The following is a 21,196-nucleotide window of genomic DNA, read 5'->3' as shown; positions in this document are numbered from 1 at the left end:
ATTTGACTGTATAGCCTTGCCTGAATGCAGTGTCATCTTCAGTTAACTTATCTGAATCTCAATATGCAGTGTCATCTTCAGTTAACGACTGCCATCTAGCTTGTACCGTTTTGCGCTCCATTGGACGGTCGCCATCGGGTCACTGGAATTACTTAAGATGTCCCCCATCGGATCAATTTACCCCTCGGCTCGAAAGAGAGACAGAATTAACAGCATGATCATCAAGGGATCTCCTGCAGGCGGTAAGCAGGCCGGGATGCCCGGCAGGAAAGTCACGGTCGACATTCCTGTTCAGGATTGTTCCGATTCTAAATACATAAATTCAGAAACAAGCACATTTCGTTTGGCTTATCATACTTTCTGCCTGGGCCTCCTCTTGAAGTCTGAATTTTCTGCTCAAGGATTCCTGATGTTTGTTCAGACTGGGTTCACCAATCTAAGCGTCCTTTGTGAAAACATGTTTAGTATTTGGATTCTGCAGCGCGTGTTGAAAATGTTGTTGCAGAGGTTGACCCTTGTTCTCGGGATAAATGAGAGGATGATACCAGTTGTCAAAGATACAGCTTCATTGGCTATGTTAGATCTCACCAGTTCCATCGTTACAGAGTTTCTACACTTGCTGGAATTATGGCACACCATTGTGCTTGGAGGGATGGTCTTCCAGAACAGATTGCACAAGCACTGTTTGAGGTAACACTTCCAAGGTTCTGTGGTGATGCGTTTCCAACAACAGATGCTGGTATCACAAACAGCAGCTGAAGTAAGAAATCATATCATTCAAGTTTTATGCGCTTAGCACCTTTGCTGAAATTTATGGAAGCGTCCTGGGTTTGTTGCTGGCGGTCTTGCTATCTGGATACTTGCAGATGGAAGCATTTTCAAAGGACTGAAGATTTTCCAAAAATTGTCGAGGGCTCAAGGCGTATTCAAGGCCAGTTCGAATTATTCCTGCAAAGCAAATTTAGTCTGCTTGGAGGTACCGGCTGTTTCTTTACATAGTTATGTACCGTCATTATAACTCAGAGTGCAGCTTGAATTATGAAGCAAGCTTGCCGATGTAGTAACCATCACCGTGAATGCAACACGCAGGACAATGCAAGTGTATTCGAGAAAGACAAATAAAAAGCCATGTTGAGCGCTTACTTGGAGGTTGCCGATAAGATCCATCCTGTTACACAAGCCTATCTTCATTCCTCAAAGTGACAAGCTTCAGATCAGTGATTCATATAGCTCAGTTCACATGTGCTCTGTTCACCGCTCTTGCAGGCGTCGACGTCAAAACCTTCTCCGAGGCTTCTCTGCTCTTGATACAGCCCCTTGAGGATTTCATCAACAACGTTTTCGTCATGGTGGTGAGCACAAATCTATGCATTTCAAAATCTCATGATTCATTTCATTTTTACCGTTAAAAGAACGGTGTATATATAAACATGTACCCTGGATAATTGATCCTGTTTGTATATGGTGAGGGCTCATGGAACAGGAAGATGAGAAGATCCGCAACAATCGGCTGGCGCTGCTACAAAAGATTGCGAGTCTGAATTTTCTGCTAAAAAGGAAAGAATCATTCAGTGGAAGATTGTTCAGATTAGCTTCAGCACCTTTCTTTTGGCAGGCTGTATGTCTATCACTTTTTAAAAGATGTTCCGTATTTGGCTTCTGCGTATACACCATTGCTCAAAAGATTGTTTGGTCTGCATGCTAGAGGCAGAAGATTGTTCGTTTATGCACTTCCTTCGGGGTTGAAGATTGTTCAGACTCTCAAGAAAGCAAATAGTTCAGCTGTGAGTAAATACCCTCTTCAAACTACTACCTGAATACCATTATATACACCATTGCATCGTGTCACACTCACAACTCACAACCGCACAATGCAGCTTGCAAGTTGAGACCACAAAATCAAACTGATGATGATACAACAAATTCCCACCCATCACATAGTTCATATTGCCTACTCCCTCCGATCCAAAAAAAAGTGTAAAGTCACGCACTTTTTTTGGATCGGAGGGAGTACTATATATGGATATATCCTGAAGCTAAGAGAGAATCAGCGATGACAACTGGACAGGAAGGCCGAAAGTATAGCTGTTTAACATTTTACAGCAGCTGGCGTAGAACATTTTACAGCAGCTGGCGTAGAACATTTCTTGTAGTAGTCCGCTCTCTCTGCCCACAACTTCTTGTCCTCTAGGAAATTCTCAGCAGTAAAGCCTGAAACTGAACCATGAGTTATTCTTGGGGGACAGCCAATGCTCTCTGTGGCCATTTCTCGAGAGCTCTGGCAGCAACTTCTTCGGTTTTCACATCCAGGAGAGGACATATGCTTGTCTACATCTTCTTGTACCTATAAAATGTCAATAGAAAGCCATGTGACAATCCTGAGGTATAATCGTACAAGTATCTAGGTCAGCAGCAGTGTGCTGCTAGGTTTCTATATTAGCTAGATTTTGTATGATTAAAAATTATATGAACCATTCCAGACAAAGTACTACATAATCATGTCCCTCCCATGAACTGAACAGAAGGATGAATTAATACTCCCTCCGTCCTGATATTCTTGTCTTAAATTTGTCTAGATACAGATTTATCTAGTCACGTTCTAGTGTTAGATACATCCGTATCTAGACAAACCTAAGACAAGAATTTTGGAACGGAAGGAGTACTGAACTTCACCTGAGGCACACCATCCAGAATGGTGTTTGTGTACATCTGCACATCAGAGCAATGCTAGTTCAGTCCCACCAGTCTGTTTTACCCCTAATTTTCGGCGTTTCTCAGTTTTGACCCTTTTCCGTTAAATCGTCTCCCTAATGCTAAGCACTTTGCAGCAGCCTGCGTAGCTGTAAGTGTGTTGCGTACACCTACAGCAAATTAATCTAGCTTTTAGTTTCTGTCAGGTATTTTGGTTAGGCCAGTAAATCAAAGTGTTTGAATAATCTACGTACAACATTGCATTGCCGTACAAGAGGTGCAACACAGCCATCCACAGATCGGTATGCACATTGCTCCTACACGAAGGACTTGACCGCTAGCTGGAGCTGGACGTAACTCTCATGTATACTCTCCGTCAGGCACGCATGGAAGGTTCTGCAGACTCTCATACGGTCTGCATACGGTCTAGACGAGCACGGACAAAGGTGTGATCGACTATTTAGTGAAATCGTTGATGGCGTGGTTGTGTTCACGACTTCACGGTTGTTGCGCGCGCAAAAACATCGTCACTATATTATACCGCTTCATGAATTCACTTGCGTAATTTTAGACACTCCATTATTTTTTTGCATAATAAAGTAAAATGCTAAGTAAAATTACCAACTGGTAAGCATGTCTATGAAATCAATAAACTATGAGCAACATATACTGTGAGATGATTTTAGCACATTAGTGCTTCCTGTCTATATACATTAGTATTGGTACGGTGAAGAAATGGAAGAAATGTGTTACTTCTCCACTGCACAGTCGCACAGCTTCTCCCGGAGCAGAAAATCGGGAAGGCTTGCATATATGCGCATGATACATTCTGACTGGCTGCAAATCTTTTACAGACATTTTTTCAATCTTGAACGATTTGTAGTCTTGTTCAACCACATCATACACTTGACCGAGGATCGGCTTTTACAAACTAAGTACATGAGACAGAGGGAGTATTATCTTAGTCCGTAGTATATTTTATAGTTTTCCGTTCTCTGGGTTAAGCAACAAGAGCGACAGCACTCGTTCTGCTGCCTGGTTTGGTCTACGCATCCATCGAATGTTTGGAAGCTAATGCAACATTGTCGTGCCGTGTGAGCCATGCAACTCAGCCATCCGTAAATCAGTATGCACAGAAAATTACCACACTGTTGTGTGCTCGACTATTTAATGTGCTGACATTACTTCTCAGAATAAAAACCACAGCCAATTCCATCCAACCTAGCTAGCTAGTCATGAAGATGGATCCACCACCCAAAATGCTTGCCTCTCTCGCAATCACCATATTGATGATGACGATGGCCACCTCTGTCGCGCTTGCGTCGGATGCAGCGGTGCTCGAAGGACAAGCAAAAGCCCTCCTCGTCTGAAAAGATAGCCTCGACAACCAAAGCCAGCAGACCCTGCGCTCCTGGGGAAACACTGTTGAAATATATTGCCCACCTCCCTCTATCAGTTCGGACTTTTGGATGAGTTGGCTGGAGCATGAATTTAATAAACACGTCAGAGCCCTGCAATTGGCGTGGCATCACCTGCGGTACCGGTGTGCACCGGCACCGGCCAGTGATCGACGGCATCTTTCCGCGGGGGATGCGGCTGAGAGGGGTGCTGGAATCCCTCAACTTCTCGGCCTTGAAGACCTTGACGCGCCTCGACCTCTCGTACAACAACCTCACTAGGAACATCCCACCTAGCATTGGGGTCCTCGGGAAGCTCCAAGCTCTGCTTATGCAAGGCAACCAGATAAGAGGCTCAATTCCACCAGGTCTACCAAACCTCACAAAACTATGTTTTTTGATGCTTCACGATAATGAAGTCTCTGGTGAAATACCAAGGCAAATAGGCAATATGAGTAGTCTTGTGACCCTCAACTTGTCAAACAATCACTTAGTTGGTCACATCCATTCTGAAATAGGACATCTAAAGCATCTCGTTACATTAGATTTGTCAATCAATAATTTTTCCGGCTATGTCCCAAGCAAATTAGGCAATTTGACAAAGCTCACAACCTTGTACCTTTACAACAATCAAATTTCTGGACACATCCCTCAAGAACTAGGTCGCCTTGTGAAATTAAAGGATTTGAGGCTTAGCAACAACACACTAACTGGTTTAATCCCAAGCAGCCTAGGCAATTTGATAAAACTCACCACCTTATACCTTTATCGTAACCATTTTTTTGGAAAAATTCCACAAGAACTAGCTTGCCTTATAAATTTAGAAGATTTAGAGCCTAGTCACAACACACTAACTGGTTTCATCCCAAATAGCATAGAAAATTTGACAAAACTCACAATCTTATATCTTCACAACAATCAAATTTCTGGACACATCCCTCGAGAATTAGGTTGTCTTGTGAACTTAGAGGATTTGCAGCTTAGGGACAACAGACTAACTGGTTTGATCCCAAACAGCCTAGGCAATTTGACAAAACTCACCACCTTATACCTTTATCGTAACCAATTTTTGGGGAAAAAATCCACAAGAACTAGGTTGCTTTGTGAACTTAGAGGATTTAGAGCTTAGTCACAACACACTATCTGGTTCCATCCCTAATAGCATAGGAAATTTGACAAAACTCACGATCTTATATCTTCACAACAACCAAATTTCTGGACACATACCTCAAGAATTAGGTCGCCTTGTGAACTTAGAGGATTTGCAGCTTAGTGACAACAGACTAACTGATTCCATCCCAAATAGCATACGAAATTTGACAAAACTCACAACCTTGTACCTTAACACCAACCATATTTCTGGACACATCCCGCGAGAACTAGGTTACCTTGAGAACATAGAGGACTTGGAGCTTAGCAACAACACACTAACTGGTTCAATCCCAAATAGCATAGGAAATTTGACGAAACTCACTATCTTATATATTGACATGAACGAACTTTCTGGGCAGATCCCTCGAGAACTAGGTCGCCTTGTTAACATAGAGGATTTGGCGCTTAGCAACAACACACTAACAGGTTCCATCCCGAATAGCATAGGAAATTTGACGAAACCCACTATCTTATATCTTTACATGAACCAACTTTCTGGGCACATCCCTCGAGAACTAGGTCGCCTTGTGAACTTAGAGGATTTGGCGCTTAGCGACAACACACTAACAGGTTCCATCCCAAATAGCATAGGAAGTTTGGCAAAACTCACAACCTTGTACCTTCACAACAACCAACTTTCTGGGCACATCCCTCGAGAGCTAGGTTATTTAGTCAACTTAGATTACTTGGACCTTAGCTACAACACACTGACAGGTTCCATCGCAAAAAAATCTAGGCAATCTTACAAAACTCCGTTACTTGTACCTTGATAATAACCAACTTTCCGGCCACATTTCCCGAGAATTAGGTTATTTGGTCAACTTAGAGTCCTTGTCTCTTAGAAATAATTCACTAACAGGTCCCATCCCAAATAACCTTGGCAACCTTACAAAACTCAAAAAATTATACTTTGGCGAGAACCAATTTTCTGGGCCAATTCCATGAGAAATAGGTTGGTCGTTGAATTTAGAGTACATAGAGCTTAGCAACAACACACTAACAGATTTCATATTGCAGTAGAATTATCTTTGTGGAAAATTTCACAAGTACGTAGAAGGTCCACCGTCCTCGTCCACCCCCTCCTGCTGCTCCTCTCCCTAAACGGGAGCTCCTCCTCACGGGGATCGACTCCGCCTGCTCCTCTGCTGCACTCGTCCTCACCTGGAAAAAACAAGAAAAGAAAAAAGGCCCACGCCCTCGCCGCCGGGTCACTTGATGCTGGCGCACTGCGACTAGGCTGCCATCGCCCTCACCGCCGTCTTCAACTGCTGGGAGACTCCTCGGGCCTGCGCCACCAACATCGTTGCCGCGCTCTCCTGCGAGGACTGGCGCCTGGCCGGGCCGTCCCCGAAGCGCCCGCCGCCTCCAACGACAAGGCCGACGTCGCCGCCGACCTCAGGAGGCTCCTACTAGGGTCCTCCAACCACGCAGCCGCCGGCGCCCCTACGGCGGTCTCGCTCTCCAAGGTGCCCGCCGTGCGCGGGCCCTCCACGCCTAGGTGCGCGATGAGCTCACTGCTCCGGAACTGAAGCTCGGGAACAAGGATGTCTCCTGCGAAGCCAAGGAGGAGACTTTGATGCTGCTAGCTGCTCAAACGGGCGAGGCGATGGAGGAGGCCCTCATGACACTGGCCGTGCAGCTTGTACTTACGGACGGTAGACGCAACCTCGGCACGGCTCAAGCACTGCTTCTGTGCTAAGGCCCCGCTTGGATTCGGTGTAAGTTTATACACCCGGATTTAATTTACAGGTGTAAATTACCGGCCGCAGAATGTTTACCGTCTGGGGTAGAATTAGGGCTGGACGGAACCAGCGGTCTTTTGGGCCCGCTCGTGGCCCATTTAGGACCGGACCATACGGTTCAGGACCGGTAGGAAAACTGGTCGGTCCAGGCTGCAATATTCGGCCCGAAGAAATGTTGGTCCGGTCTGGTCTTTCACCGAGCCGTTCGGTCGGACCGAGAAAGCGCAGTCACCGCGGCCACCGTTCCTTGTCGTCGCGGTCACCTGCATCCTCCGGGTGAACCAACATGTCTCCGAGCTTCCGCTCTCCATCCTTCCTCTCCTCCCCGTGCGCCGTATCCTCTTGCCGCCGGTCGCCATCACTGTCGTGCATGCACTGCCGCCGATCTGGAGTTCTCGAACATGGCATCCACCCCAACCGTGGCACCAATTCCTGCGGGTATTGCGGCTGCATGAGCTGAAATCGTGCCATGGCACGAGCTGCGGGTCAAGACGTTTTTCTTGCAACTGAATGGAACGAGAGAATGGCCAGAAACGAGTATTGCGGCCATGCCATCCAACGTCCACCCGTACGCAGCTATGTTGTCGCTGCATGAGCTAAATCGTGCCATGCCACGAGCTCCCACAACGGCCAGATCTAACTAACCTCAAACTAATCAAAGAGGTGGACATGCACACGTTGCATGGCGAGTGATTTCTGCACTAAAGGAAAACTAAGCAGTAAACATGCACACCGGGCACAAGCTCTGAAGAACTGTGACACGATCCGAACGCTCTGCACCTCGGCGGCGCCACGAGGAAGTACTAGGGGACGATCCCGAACACTCTGAAGGTGAAGCCGCAGCTGTTGTTCGAGGCGTTTATGCACTTCTTCTGGACGAGCGCGAAGACTGTCAGTAAAATACGTGGTGTCAAACTTTCAGAAAATTCAGTTTCGTCAGTTTCAGAAAATTCAGTTCGTCAGTTTCACTCGCGCACGTCGTCCAGTTCATCACATCACTCGCGCACGTCGCCCAACTCGCCGCTGCACTCGCGCACGTCGTCCAGTTCGTCACATCACTCGCGCACATCGCCCAACTCGCTGCTGCACTCGCGCGCGTCGCCCAACTCGCCGCTGCACCCGCACACATCAACCCTGCCCATTCGGTCCTTTCGGTCCATTCGGTCTGGCCCGGGCTTCGTCGCCGCCGGTCCGGTCCCTGAGATCACGACCGTCATGTTGCTCGGTCCGGTCCGGCCCGGACCGCCGGCGGCTGGTCCAAACGACGGCTCGGACCGGGACCGGACCGTGTCCACTCCGAGGTAGAAACGACGGCTGGAGGTCTGTATCGATTACGGAGGTGTATTTGGGAGGCAACCGACAATCCAATCGGGGCCTAATGCTGCTTAGGGATCGGATCATGCTTCTTCGCATGGATTCTGCAGTGGTTACGGATTGGGGAACACCCCCAAGCTATCGCTGTTGTTTCCTCCCTCCCCGCACTTGTCCTAAACTGGACTCCCTACAGACACTACAGGGTAAAGTGGAGAAAACTACGGAGAGCAGTGAATTAGCGAGGACCAGATTCCCTAAAGTTCCCAAGGTACCATGAATTATTAATGAACCATTAATTAATTATATTGCGCACGGTGTTCTGCTAGAACTGAGGAATTATTAATGAACTGAGTACTTGTCTTGAGTAGATTTCAGAAGCATCTTTAACAAGTAGCCACTCAATTTTGTAGTGCCTTTTTCTGTCTGAATGTTTATCATTACTGCTGCTAGGGAACACGTGGCTTTGGGAAAAGGATACATGAGAGATAATAATAACCCATCAAAAGGAAGATACCAATAATTCTACCAGTGTGACTTCGACATTGCTGGAGTCTACGAGCCAATGGAACCAGATTTCAAGGTTATCAAAACTCTGACAGAGTTGCTAGGGCTAGATATTGGCATGTATGAGATAGAACTAAATCACAAGAGGTTGCTCGATGGAATGCTGGAGATCTGCGGCGTGCCTCCTGAGAGGTTCAGAACGGTTTGCTCGAGTATCGGCAAGCTCAACAAACTGACATTCAAAGACGTGAAAAAAGAAGGGCAAAACTTTGTTTTTGCCACTCTAGCTTTTGCCCACTTTGCTTATGCCACCCTAGAATTTGACATTTCACTTTTGTCACTCTTAGCTTTTGACAATATATCACTTTTGCCATTCCATGGCAAAAGCAAAAATTTCAGAGTGGCAATTGTGATACTTTGCAAAAGCTAAGAGTGGCAAAAGTGAAATAAAAAATTATCGTTTTTGCCATGGAATGGAGCTTCCGTGGCACGACTGATTGTTGACCTTGGCAGGCGTGGGTATTCGACCGAGAGCCAAAAAGGCCTGCTGTTGGTGGAGAAACTTGATTACCTGCAGTCCAAACTGTTGCAGAATATTTTCTTCAGCCTTTCCAAACCCTTGATGCACCAAGGAGGACACTTTGATGCTACTGGCTGCTCAAACGGGCGAGGCAACCCAGGAGACCCTGATGCCACTGGCCGTGCAACTTGTACGCGGTAGGTGCACTCGATGTTCAACCTCCGCGCCGCTCGGGCACTGCTTCTGCGCTACTGCTGCATAGTGATCATGCTACTGACGGAAAGGGCACCAAGTTGCTTCTTCGCGTGGATTCTGCAGTGGCTACCCAAGGCGGTGTGCACTTTCATTAATAACTGATGTATTTGATATGCACGGTGTTGCTGAAATTGATACGCCTGCATTTGAGTTGAGAGAAACCCTTTCGGGAAAGTACGACCTTGCTGTTCAGATCCAATTGTAAAGCTAGCACAGTTTTTTTTCGAACCTGAAGGTGGCATCCAAAGAAAACTACTTTCAGAACAACTAATCATTTCTCTCGTTTTTAGATTACTTAATCGAGTTCAGCCTCCAACTTATTTCATTCATGTCTTCTGTACTGATGAGGTAATGAGAATAACCAAAGATATGACAAGGTTTTTCTGTACTGTTCAAATCCACCTGTCATGATGTATTCCTTTCCCAAAAAAAAAAATGATGTATTCCTTTCCCGTTGCATTTACAGGCTTTGAATTTGGATGCTGTACGAAAGTTCGGATTAGGTAATTAGTTGCTTCCTTAGTATTGTTCGACCTCTACAAAGATCTCAGACAAGACCTGCCTCTGCCTATTCAGTATTCATCGCGAATCTTCAAGATATCTGTATATAGGAGGCTACATGATCTATGTAGCTGTGATAACTATTTTGTGGTCTGTGCTCAGTTAGCTGCATTTCTTGTGAGTTGTGACACTTAACACATTGTGATGGTGTATAGGATGATATTCAGTCAACTGTTTTGAAAGGGTATGTTCTCATAGTTTGATCTATAATAAAGTGTTTGCGCTAATAGTCTAAAATGAATGTATTTCTTTCCATTGGTTTATTTTTCTTCATAGTTTGAACAACCTTCAACAGAATAGTAGACAAGACTGAACTTGTTGTTTTTTCCTGCTCAAAGATAACTGATAAATAAGGTGTTCCGGTACTTGTCTGTATCTATACTTGATATAGATACAGAATGCGGTGGCATCCCTGTCCATGAGATAGAATCGAGTGGAGTAACCGCGGGTTTATCTGTAAGTGTCGGTCCAGTATGTACCTAGTGTTCCTGATGCCTTAGATTCACCGCCATATGCGGCAAATATCGAATGTCTACTATCACAGTCTACTGTGTATTCTCCTTGCCAAAAATTAGTGGATAGATAGCAGCCGCCATTACTGTGAAGGGGCAGCATCTCCGTTTGTCCCCAAGTCGACCCGACGCCTGAAACCTGAAGCTACAGGCAAGTATTCAGAGTTGAGAAAACAGAGCAAAAGCAGAGGAAGCGAGCCAGAGGTATCTATATGTATCAGTTCTGAACTTCTGATTGTCCCTAGGTGCTTTACGGCTCCCTGGTAATTTCAGGCTGGAGCATTGAGTTTGCAATCCAGGACCTTGGCTCAGAATACAGACAAAATTAACAGCATTATCATCAAGGGATCTCCCGTCACAACTCAACTACATGAGAAGATGGCACACATATAATTACAAATTCCAACTGTCTTAAATTCTTCTAACGCTATCTTATTGACGTAGCTAGTAGAACTGAGGAAAAGTTAGGAAGAAGTAACATTCTTGAGGTAAATAAATCTACTCAGGTGATATTTGGAAGCCGGTGGATAAATTTGGTTCTGAGACTATTTGGGAGTTGCCCTGAGATAAGAATTGGCTTGATCTAGAAATGAGGATGAAAATAGTTGTGCTGGAAGTTTAGCTTCTTTAAGTAGAACAGTAGACCTAACTATGTTTCCCTGGCCCAAATGTAGGTTCTTAGCGATGCAGGAAGTGTGACCACTTAATTCTTTTCACGCCTTTTTTCTGAATATGTGTGGAGTGTGTTTAAGTCCCTGCGTATTATTCAGGTCGGTCCTGTCTATGTAGTTGAGGTGTGGAGTTTACTGGAGATGTTAGGAATTTGATGGTTGCTGGTGTAGTTGCTCTAGTTTGGAACATGTAATACATTGTGCTATGAGTTCCTAATGGTGGATTGGATTGGACCCTCAGGTGGTGCTGGGTGTAGCAGACATAGACCTCTACGGCTATGGAGTCTGTCTTCTGAATATGATCAAGTGCTTACAAACAGTTCCTCCTCTCAGTACTTCTACTTCTAATAATACATGAGTTTGTTCTCATGCATTCCAATTTGGTGGGCTTTCTGCCTTTACAGAGCTCACGCGTAATGTATGTTGTTGGACACAATATGTATTTGGTCCCAGTCGACTTTGAAGTCGCTGAATTTCACAGAACTTTTTCCATGGTCATTCATTCAGTTACAAGATCATCAATCTGTACGTTGTTTCTGTAATTTGCAGAGTTCTTTTTTTGCTTCATTTTCTAGTTTCCCAGTGAATGAAACTACAAAATGCTACCGTGCAAGCGACACGGGATCAAAGTGACTATGCCTGAACTAAAATTAACACAGAAGAAAAAAAAATGCAGACTCCATCTTCTTCGTGAGCAGATGACGGAGGGAGAACCTGCCCCCTCACGTGAAATAAATATTGCCAGAACCAAGGCGCCCCCCAACTGAATCTCGAAGGCATCAGGAACCCTAGCTGCGACGACTCCACTCGAGCCCACGGACGGGATGACGCCGGCGTTGGCCGACCTCCGCGGAGAGAGAGAGGACAAGGGCGCTCGAGGCGGTGAAGATGGGATCGCCTCCCGTTCAATGCGGACCCTATTGACACCACTTTTTGGCTTGTAGATAACATCCCCAAAACTATCTCAAATGGAAATGTGTTTAACATGAAAATTCTTCCCCTCGTCCCGTCGAACGGTTTTGCCTTTTGAATCATCTCAATCCGAGGCCGTTTGCAAAATATCATACAGTCTAGTGTGCATTCCTTGCTAAAAAGAAAGAGGGGATAGACAGCAGCCGCCATGAACGTGAGGTGGCAGCATCCGCCCGTCCTGTGGTCGGAAGGCGGATGATTTTCAAGCCCCTAATGGAGTCGACCTGACGCCCGAAACTGACCTGAAGCAGAGGAAGCTACATGCAAGTATTCAGAGTTCAGAAAACAGAGCATAGCAGAGGAAAGCTAGCTACAGGCAAGGCAACAACGATGACAGGCAAACAGAGCAAAGCAGATGCTTGATTTCCCATCTTTGTCCACTGCCTTCTGCCTTCACTGGTCCACAAAGGTGAAGTCGCTGGAGTATTGTGTTTGGAATCCAGGCCTTGGTCTCAAAAGACAGATATCATCATCATCATCATCAATGGATCTCCGGCAGGTAAGCTAGAATATTGAACTGCCTACGAATATGCTAGAATATTGTGAACTGGAAACTCTCAGTATTCAAAGCATAGCTAGGGTTTCTCATCAAGATGGCCAGGTGCTGAGCTGGATCTTTCTTCAGGTGCCTAGTAGAAATCACTGCTGATGTTCTCTTTCCATTTTCTTACCACGAGTTTCTTCACAAAATTGTTCTGTTTTGTGTGCAGTATCTGCATTTGAAATAGTAACCAAACCTTGTGTCCTTTCAATTTTGGAGGAAGCAATTGTAGAACTCTGGAAACAGGGTGAACAGCCTATGATGGATCAGTGTCTCGTGATTTTTTTTTTTTTTGCACTTCTGCAGTTAACTGTTTTCATCCCATGATTCAAAGCCTTTGAGGTTCTTCTCTAGTTAGCCCTTTGGCTCTGCTCACAGTGACCAGAAATTTTGTGGCCAAAACTTTACGAGATCAAGTGCGCCCGGTCAACGGGCCACCAGATGGGTCCATGGAGAAACTGTGCCCAAGGGCAAGCTTTTCATCTCTGACAAGTGCCGACGCCTCGGCGAGGACGTCGAGTGTTCATATTCAGATATGCATTTCGACGCCTCATGGTCGATTCGAGGCAATTGGCAGTCGGAAGATAGGTTTTTGTTGTGATCCACCCCCCTCCCCCACCCCCACCCCCACCCCCACCCCCCCCACCCCCCGAGTAGTGTAAAAGATGGTTGTATCCTAAACAGATGGTTCTGCTGAGAACAGCTCTAAACACGGATACAAAAATGTATTCATCAGACAGAAACATTTCTTGCTGTGTACCATATACCTATTTCCTTGGTTGTTTTTAGAGAGGAGAGAAGTGTAGAAATCCGAGGCAGTTATATTCTGTCAGTATAGATCAAAGACCAGCATTGATTGATCTCGATTGATTAGTTAATCTAATTAATACCTGCAGTGTACGTATATAAACATACACTTCTCCATATGTCGTCTAGTTAATACTAGCTTATCTTGCTAGTCTGATATGGATCATATCATTAGTAGACCTAAAAAAAATTTAATGTTCAAGGGCTCTCTCTTTGTCCTTCTTTCCGGTCTTTGCACTTGCACTGCACTACTTACTAATTGAAATGAAGAAAAACACATCAACATGGAAAAAGGAAGGAAGGAAGGAAGGAAACCAGCCTGAAGAATATAGGTTCAGATGGTTGCATACTTGCATGTACATTATCCCTGGAAACCAGCTCATTAATACTTATAGCGTGCATAAACAAACAATGCTTCATATTTCATCACGTTGATACTTCCTCCGTCCCACAATATAAGATCGTTTTTCAAGCTAACATAGCTAGAAAAAAAAATCTTATATTGTGGGACAGAGGGAGTAGTAGCTTATCTTTCTAGCCTGATGTGAATCATATCACTAGTAGACCAAAAATGCTAAAATTACAATTTAGGGCTCTGTCTTTATAGTTCTTTCCGGTCTCTGCTCTTGCTTCTGAAACCAGAAACTGAGCCAGTAAAAGAAATAATTTGCAATTCTAGAATCATTTCTATGTGGCATATTTTCTAGCTAGAATCTAGTTATTTATTTATTGCGGGGACTAGCTATAATCTAATTGTTTCACGCACACAGAAAAACAAAGATACATGTATTATTTCTAATGGTGCTTAATTTAACCCATCATATTCTTGTTGATAAGCAACCAATGGATCTTGTTGCAGCCCGCAAGTGACACACAATAGCTGAAGGGTGGATCATTTTGTAATGGCTACAAGGGCCCAAACGGATTTTCTGTTAATGATTTTGAAGAAATAGGAGGAGCTCTGTCTTCTGTACACACATTTATTTATATGTAGCTAATTGTCATACAAACCGGCAGCTACGTATGGTACGTATTACTAGTACAGGGCATGAAGGGTAATGCAGAAAACAAACTGCCATACAGATAAACTTATGTCTTACGGACAGTGTCTACATAATCAAACCGAAGAAAAACAACAGTCTGCTAACTGCACTGACGTTCATGGGTCAGGACGAGCATGCGGGGATGGCAATGGCAGTGTGGAGATAATCAAGATTATTAGCAGGTGACCGTTCAGCTGTTGAGAACACCTTAATCACTTGCTGCATCGTTGGACGGTGCGATGGATCAGGCTCTATGCACCGAACAGCGACGGCAACCACTTGAAATATTTCACTTGCGGTCTCAGCTTCAGGGAGTGGGAGACGGGTGTCCAGCAAGTTCCCAAGTAATATAGTTTTGTTGGGGTTGTCCATGGATGAAAGGAGATCCGCTGGATGATGTCCCATGAACAGCTCTAGAACGAGCACTCTGAAGCTATAAACATCACACTTCTCTGTCACCCTTGTTGTGTATGCAAGCTCTGAAGAAACATCAATGTAGAGTTAGTTTTGAACTTTTGATAATTATAAGACAATGCAAAATGCACCTTAACTAATTCACACAAACTTAACTTTGGTAATTATTAATTTTGAACAGAAAATGAAACATGGCCATTAACATGTTTGATTAGAGCCATGCGCGATCCTTGTGTATATAAAGCTAGCTATCTAAACTTTGGAGGCAGAATGCATAGAACTATATTTAAAATATTGTCATGTTACAGACATATATCTTCTAACTATTTAAACTATGCCAACGTTTCATCAATGCCGCTCCTGCATATTTAAACATGTAGTCCACTCAGAGAAGACAAAAACATTCAATATGTAAAATATCTAGCCATGGTTGATAACCGAGGTATACTAATGTACACTGTATAAACTAGAGAAAATGGACGAATGATCAAATGGACATACCAGTCAGTAAGCTTAAGCAGTATATCGAAGCAGCGCAGGAAGGGACGTTCTTTCCAGACAGAGAGAACGACGAGCTCACAATGGCCCTCGGGAATCCTGAGCACCCTGGACGGACAAGAGGCACGCCAGGCTCCATTCCATGGAAGGTTGGGTTTCCAGACGCAGGCGGTTACAAATCCCATGAGAGGAGGAAAAAAGTGCAGTAGACCCAAATACAGGCGCTGCAAGCAAGGGTAGACGCGATAGAGGAACGAGAAGCAAATCGCAGCAAACGTACTGCCGAAGCCTCCCCCGAAGCTACCCCGCCATCTCAGCACAGAAGTAGCGTGGCTTCCACCGAGCTGCTTCAGCCGGAGCATGCCTTGACGGCTCCTGCCAGCTATCCCGTGGATGCTATAACGGAGTCTCAAAATTGCCACCTTATGACGCAATGGATGAATTTGAAGGTCAAGGCGGCTGTTGGCTCTGTTTATCCTACTGAACCCGGCGCAACTTTTCACTGCCGGCCGATTCCAGAAGGATATGCTAGGGTGATGGTGGATGAGATAACGGAGGGATTTGAGGACCTCCAGCTTGACCACCCTACCGGTGAAGGGGAGACTCGGCTGGGGTCTGCTCTGAAGACCCCATGCCTATGGCGGAAGGAGCTCATCAACCTTCTGAACTGGACGCCACCGCCTCCTCCTCCTCCTCCGGCGAGTCAGGGCACTCCGCCTCCACCGCCTCCTCCTCCGGCGAGTGACGATCAGGGCCCTCGGCCGGCTCCTTCTCCGGCGCGTGGCGGCACTCCGCCTCCTTCTCCGCCTGCGCCGACGCGCCCGAGCAGCCAGCCTCCTCCTTCTCCGCCTCATCAGCAAGGGCGGAAGAGACCTGCCGCCGCTCCAGCTGCTCCGGCGCGTCATAGTCCTTCTCCTCCGCCTCTTAAGCAAGTAAAGAAGACAACCGCTCCGTCTGCTCGGTCGGCGTCTAGCAGTACAACCAGAGGCGGGAGGACATACAGATTCGGTCCTTCTCTGAAGACTCCAGAGAAGTTACCATATGAGAGGACCCTGGAGGAGAACGCCGAGATCGCGCGAGAAGAAGTGAGGAACTTCTTTGAAGGGGTGAAAGCAAAGAAACATCCACCTCCGGAGGAGAAGGTAGATCGGGTGAAAGTGAAGCGCACTCTGGCTGCCCTGACAAAACCACCGAAGTCTGATCCGCCGAAAGGAAACTATGACCGCATTATTGGAAAGGAATTTGCCAAAGCGGAGCGGTCGGGAAGTACTGTCAGTGATCAAAGGCTGAAAGAACGACGAGCTGGGAAACAAATTGCCCAGCTCGGCGAATAAGCGAAGCAATCGTGCCCCCCCGCTCAAGGTGCCTAGCCACAACGTCGCTAATGATCCGAGGATGGTGCCCGGTTATAGCAATCTTGCAGATTACCTGCCCGACGAAGTACATTGTGAACCCATGGACGTGCAGATACAAAGATACGAGTACGGGAAGCCTCTCGTCAAAGATGAAAGATCTCTATCAACGATGATGCGAAGATTGCATGATTGGTACTTGAAAATCTGCAGAGACTCTGGGGGGAGGAGTACTTTGTATGTGAAAGTTAAAAAGGAGCATGACCTCGTTGGAATTGATCTGTTGCCTGTTCCATTTGAGGAGTTCTATCAGTTTTTCAATCAATTGGCCCTCGATAAAACAACGGTCGCCTGCTACTATCTGTAAGTAGTACTACTTCTGTCATTAAGTTTCTCTATATAGCTTAGCTCTTTCATTGCATGTATTTATAATCATCCTCACTATATTATGCAGATTGAAGATCGCCGAATTGAAGAAAAGACAAGTCGGTGATATTGGGTTCATTAACACATATCTCATAGATGCAACTCAAGTTAAACTTCATGCCGCAGCTACCGAGGCCAACTTGCTACGATCGTTCGTAGTAAATCAAAACAAAGATATAATACTCTTTCCTTACAACTTCAGGTGAGTGTTACTGTCTTGTGCGTATTCGGTTTCCCTTATATATTAGTCAAGGTTATAGTAATGTAATTCATGAGTTATGCATGTGTGTGCAGTTTCCACTATATTCTCCTAGAGATTAAGTTTGAGCAGGGACTAGTAACCGTCTTAGACTCAAAACGAAAAGATCCCCAGGACTATGCAGACATGACTCAAATACTCCAGAAGTAAGTTAAATCGATCATTATCCACCATATCAGCAACTTTGTTCATTTCCTGATATCAAGTAATTGTTTTCTTTGTCCGGCAGGGTTTGGAGAAAATTCGCCAAAACAGTTCCGGGACTGCCGAAGGAGCTGGAATTTAGACACCCGAAAGTAAGTACTATAGTAGCATGTTCCGCGCATCTCCTAGTGATTCAAGCGCTAGTTTCATCAATACCATTTAGCATTCTTGCTTATCAGTTTGATTGACCTCTATTTCTTGTAAAGTGGTTGTGGCAGGAACAAGGGAATGATTTCTGTGGATACTACATCTGCGAGTCCATCCGCCACACGACCTGTGAGCGGGGCGGGTACTCTAACGAACAATATGAAGTACGTAAATAACAACATTCACAATTTTATTTTATTACCATCATTTGTGTTGAGTTTCATTCATTTATATATATATATATATATATATGTATTGACCCCCTTCTTCAAATTAGATGTTTCGGAAGCGGGATGAACTCCTAGCACCAGCTCGCATGCGAGCAATTCAAGAGGAATTGGCGGCATTCTTTCTTGACCACATGATCCCTGAAGACGGAGAATTCTATGTGGACCCTGAGTCCGTATGATTATATTTGTAAGAGATAATTATTGTATATATGTAGCCAGTAGTGTCAGATAGATATACGAGAACTTGTTGTTTGACCAATCTCTCGGAGAAGGAGAGGTGATCGATATCACTTCTCTCTGTATGCATATATGTTCATGAAGATCTTCTGTTTCCTTCGTTTGCTTACTAGCTAGCCAGCGTGTCTAGTCCTCTCTATACATATGTATAGTACGTAGTACCAAGCATGGACATAAGAGAGAACACTTCTCTCTATTAATTATAGCTAGCTAACACAATATATGAAACACCTAAATTAACCCCCCAAAACCCCCAACCCCCCCCCCTTTCAAAAAAAAACAAAAACCCCAGCCACAGAAATGCTGACGCGTGGATGCCTATTGGTCCCGGTTGGTGCCACCAACTGGGACCAAAGGGTCTCCTGACTGGGCTCTGCGCACTGCCCACGTGGAGGCCCATCAGTCCCGGTTCTGGATTGAACCGGGACTAAAGGGTCGGGGCATTAGTACCGACACTTTAGTCCCGGTTCAGGAACCGGGACTAAAGGCCCTTACGAACCGGGACTATAGGCCCTTTTTCTACCAGTGAGAGGATCCATGTATGAAAACAAAGTGTAGACTTTGGAAGAACTACTTGATGGTCGTAAGGCTGTTAGGTACATGTGGATTTTAAGAAGAAGACGGACGTGGACGGTACTGTCACCGTCTATGAAGCTCGACTTGTGGCGAAGAGTTTTTCACAAGTTCAAGTAGTTGACTACGATGAGATTTTGTCACCCGTAGCGATGCTTAAGTCCGTCGGAATCATGTTAGCATAAGCTGCATTTATGAAATCTGGCAGATGGATGTAAAAACAAGTTTCTTTACCAGTTTACGTAAGGAAAGGTTGTATGTGATACAATCAGAAAGGTTTTGTCTATCCTAAGGATGCTAAAAGGTATGCTAGCTCCAGCGATCCTTCCATGGACTAGAGCAAGCATCTCGGAGTCGGAATATACACTTTGATGGAGTAATCAAAGTTTATGGGTTTATACAGAGTTTGTTAGAAACTTGTATTTACAATAAAGTGAGTGGGAGCACTACGACATTTCTGATAAGTATATGTGGATGACATATTGTTGATCCGAAATGATGTGGAATTTCTGGAAAGCATATAGGGTTATTTAAAAGGTGTTTTTCAATGGAAAACCTGGATTAAGCTACTTGAACATTGAGCATTAAGATCTATAAGGATAGATCAAAAAACGCTTAATGGTACTTTCAAATGAGCACATACCTTGACATGATCTTGAAGGTGTTCAAGATGGATCAGCCAAAGAAGGAGTTCTTGCTTGAGTTGTAAGGTATGAAGTTAAGACTTAAAGCTCGACCACGGCAGAAGAAAGAGGAAGGACGAAGGTCCTCCCCTATGCTTTTGTCATATGCTCTATACGGTATGCCATGCTGAGTACCGCACCTGATGTGTGCCTTGCAACATGTCTGGCAAGAGGGTACAAAGGTGATCTAGGAGTAGATCACCAGATAGCGGTCAAAATTATCCTTAGAGGAATAAGGATATGTTTCTCTGTTATGGAGGCGATAAAGAGTTCGACGTAAAGAGTTACGTCGATGCAAGCTTAACACCTATCCGGATAGCACTGAGTAGAGATACCGGATACGTATAATGGAGCAACAATTTAGAATAGCTCCAACTAGAATAGTTATTTGAAATGGCTCCAAATATAGCGTAGAGATTTGCAAAGTACATACGGATCTGAATGTGACAGACCCGTAGACTACAACCTCTCTCACAAGCAACATGATCAAACCCAGAACTCATTGAGTGTTAATCACATAGTGATGTGCACTAGATTATTGACTCTAGTAAACTCTTTGGATGTTGGTCACATGGCGATGTGACCTGTGAATGTTAATCACATGGCGATGTGAACTAGATCATTGACTCAAGTGCAAGTGGGAGACTGTTGGAAATATGCCCTAGAGGTAATAATAAATTGGTTATTATTATATTTCCTTGTTCATGATAATCGTTTATTATCCATGCTATAATTGTATTGATAGGAAACTCAGATACATGTGTGGATACATAGACAACACCATGTCCCTAGTAAGCCTCTAGTTGACTAGCTCGTTAATCAATAGATGGTTATGGTTTCCTGACCATGGACATTGGATGTCGTTGATAACGGGATCACATCATTAGGAGAATCATGTGATGGACAAGACCCAATCCTAAGCCTAGCACAAAGATCGTGTAGTTCGTATGCTAAAGCTTTTCTAATGTCAAGTATCATTTCCTTAGACCATGTGATTGTGCAACTCCCGGATACCGTAGGAATGCTTTGGGTGTGCCAAACGTCACAACGTAACTGGGTGGCTATAAAGGTACACTACGGGTATCTCCGAAAGTGTCTATTGGGTTGGCACGAATCGAGACTGGGATTTTTCACTCCGTGTGATGGAGAGGTATCTCTGGGCCCACTCGGTAGGACATCATCATATGCGCAATGTGACCAAGGAGTTGATCACGGGATGATGTGTTACGGAACGAGTAAAGAGACTTGCCGGTAACGAGATTGAACAAGGTATCGGATACCGACGATTGAATCTCGGGCAAGTACAATACCGCTAGACAAAGGGAATTGAATACGGGATTGATTAAATCCTCGACATCTTGGTTCATACGATGAGATCATCGTGGAACATGTGGGAGCCAACATGGGTATCCAGATCCCGCTATTGGTTATTGGCCGGAGAGGTGTCTCGGTCATGTCTACATGGTTCCCGAACCCGTAGGTGAAAGTGCG

General features: G+C 45.0%; 1 protein-coding gene and 1 pseudogene across 1 annotated transcript; both read left to right on the top strand.

Annotated features, from left to right (window-relative positions):
• The first annotated feature begins 3,932 nt into the window (after window positions 1–3,932).
• LOC147956773 (uncharacterized) overlaps window positions 3,933–21,196 on the top strand; it is a 215,713-nt pseudogene continuing 198,449 nt past the window's right edge.
• On the top strand, window positions 4,654–5,166 carry LOC147956777 (uncharacterized; the record flags this gene model as incomplete). Its single annotated transcript, XM_087536736.1, has 1 exon — window positions 4,654–5,166. A coding segment is annotated over one exon (513 nt), but the record flags the coding sequence as incomplete, so codon positions are not given.

Source organism: Triticum urartu, chromosome 7A (genome assembly GCF_056163025.1).
Source record: "Triticum urartu cultivar PI428250 chromosome 7A, HENAU_Tu73, whole genome shotgun sequence".
NCBI classification, from domain to species: domain Eukaryota; kingdom Viridiplantae; phylum Streptophyta; class Magnoliopsida; order Poales; family Poaceae; genus Triticum; species Triticum urartu.
This window is presented reverse-complemented; position numbering and strand designations above follow the sequence as displayed.